The sequence below is a fragment of the Morone saxatilis genome, unplaced genomic scaffold, assembly GCF_004916995.1.
Source record: "Morone saxatilis isolate NCDOM2014 unplaced genomic scaffold, NCSU_SB_2.0 Contig15, whole genome shotgun sequence".
NCBI classification, from domain to species: Eukaryota; Metazoa; Chordata; class Actinopteri; family Moronidae; genus Morone; species Morone saxatilis.
Genome location: NW_023339707.1, coordinates 116,562 through 118,582, shown reverse-complemented (window position 1 = coordinate 118,582; position 2,021 = coordinate 116,562). Strand labels below are relative to the sequence as shown.

Below are 2,021 nucleotides of genomic sequence, written 5' to 3'. Positions count from 1 at the left end.
GACAGTTGTGTTGTAACCTTGCTGAACTCAAGTGTGTGCATGAATGGAAGCTTTCAAAGGTCCGGGTCGTCCCCCCTGAGGGTGTTGAACTCTTCAGGGGCTGAATATTTGTCAGCACCCTGACCAGCTGACTGGCGGAAACCTGCTGCAATCTCATCAAAGGTGCGGCCCTTTGTCTCTGGCACCTTGAAGTAGGTAAAGACGAAGAAGCCGAGCAGAAGGACGGTGAAGATAATGAAGACATAGGGGCCACAGAGTTGCTGCAGAGACATTGAAAGCAAAACATGAAGTTTTTCAAATGATGGGCACAAGCTATAGTATGTATGGAATAACCAACAGTTAAGAAAGTAAATGCCATTTCTGGACTGAAGATAAATAAACATAAATGTACAATGCCAATATATTTTTTTAATTAAAGCTGTCTTACCTCAACATACTGGAAGCACATCCCCACTAAGAAGTTGGCAGACCAATTTGAGAAACCAGCAACCGCAATGGCAGCAGGCCGGGGCCCCTGGCTGAAGAGCTCGGCCACAATGAACCAGGGTATGGGGCCGGGGCCGATTTCAAAAAAGGCAACAAAACTGAAGATGGCCACAATACTAAAATAGGACATCCACCTGAACTGGTCCTAAGGAAGACAGCGCACCACAGAGACTTTAAGTCACTTTATATGAAAAGCCTAGCAGATTAAGAATAGGTGATCTCAAACACTTACCAACAGCGCCATGGCAACAGTTAGAAAAACAGCTGAAACTGCCATTCCCATCAAACCAATGAGGTGAAGTGGTCTCCTGCCCATACGCTCCACCACAAACAACTGCATAAAAAGTATTGATTACAAAATGAAGGTACAATGTTGCAGCCTGGACTTACAGCCTTTTTTGTTTTCTTTTTTACAGACTTACAGAAACCACAGTGAAAGCGGTGTTGACCACTCCTGCACCAATGGTTGCATAGACAGGCTGGGACACACCTGCTCGCTCAAAGATCCTAGTCGAGTAGTAGAACACCTGAAGAGGATACACGACACAGGGAACAGTTACTTTAAATTGTGTTAGTGTGTGTATGAGCTGCACACTTTAGACTTGAGATCTGAACTAAAAATTTGGACTCACTAAAACTATAAGAAGAATAAGATTTACTTAATATTTGAGTATCTTAAGATTTAAAATGAGACATGATATAAGAAAATTAAAATACTAAAATTTGGGCAAATAGTACCACGTTAGGCCATCTCTTCATCCATTTTAGTTTATTTTTTTGAGTTTGTCTGAGCCTGTGTCCAGGTGGCAGCAGTCTAAGCAGAGTAGCCCAGATGTCCTTGTCCCTATCCAAGCCCTCCAGCTTTTTTGGGGGGATCCTGACACATTCCCATGTGTAGAATATCTCCACAATGAGGTGTCCTGTCTATTGTCATCTCCTTCATCATTTTGTTGTGGGAAAGAATGTTCCCATGCAGACAGATGTTATGGATTTTGCATGCCCATGCTGTCAATGTAAAGTAAAGTCTTAGCACTGCGTTAAATCTGCCTTTAGAGTAAAATTAAAAAAAAATCTACTATAGGTACTATCAAATATATAGTTCCCTATATGGCATACAGTCATTACAGGGTTCAGCGTTAATTTTTTCTCTTGTCCAGTCATGTAAGTGGGTCAGAAATCGTCAAGTTTTACTTGCCCCTACACAAATTGTTTTATTTAATAGTGATTATCAAATCACAACAAAGACCTTCTTATCTGCCGTGTAAGTGAGATTATGTAGCATGTACCTGCAGTACCAGAGGCTGCACTTTCACAATCCTAGGACCACATTTGTAGGACCCTAGTTTTTTGTAACACAGCCACATACAGAATTGAGTGACCAAGGACCGCATTTCTAAGACACATGATTGAAGGACAAGATGGACAAGTGAGAAAAGGAATGTGAACTTTTCTTTATAACATTTAAAACAATATTGGTGTCTTGAACTGGACAGCGAAGTTAATGTCAGGTAACGTTAATTCAATTCAATTCAATT

The 2,021-nt window shown here is 41.1% G+C and overlaps 1 protein-coding gene across 2 annotated transcripts in view; it reads right to left on the bottom strand.

Annotated features, from left to right (window-relative positions):
• The window catches only part of LOC118324397 (solute carrier family 2, facilitated glucose transporter member 1-like), a 9,811-nt gene continuing 7,790 nt past the window's right edge, over positions 1–2,021 (bottom strand). For both annotated transcript variants that reach the window (XM_035656719.1, XM_035656720.1), the window contains exons 7-10: positions 909–1,013; positions 719–820; positions 428–631; positions 1–260 (exon numbers count right to left, since the gene is read on the bottom strand). In XM_035656719.1, coding sequence (XP_035512612.1) covers positions 54–260; positions 428–631; positions 719–820; positions 909–1,013 — 618 coding nt within the window. In that variant the 3' untranslated portion in view covers positions 1–53. The remainder of the gene's footprint in view (positions 261–427; positions 632–718; positions 821–908; positions 1,014–2,021) is intronic.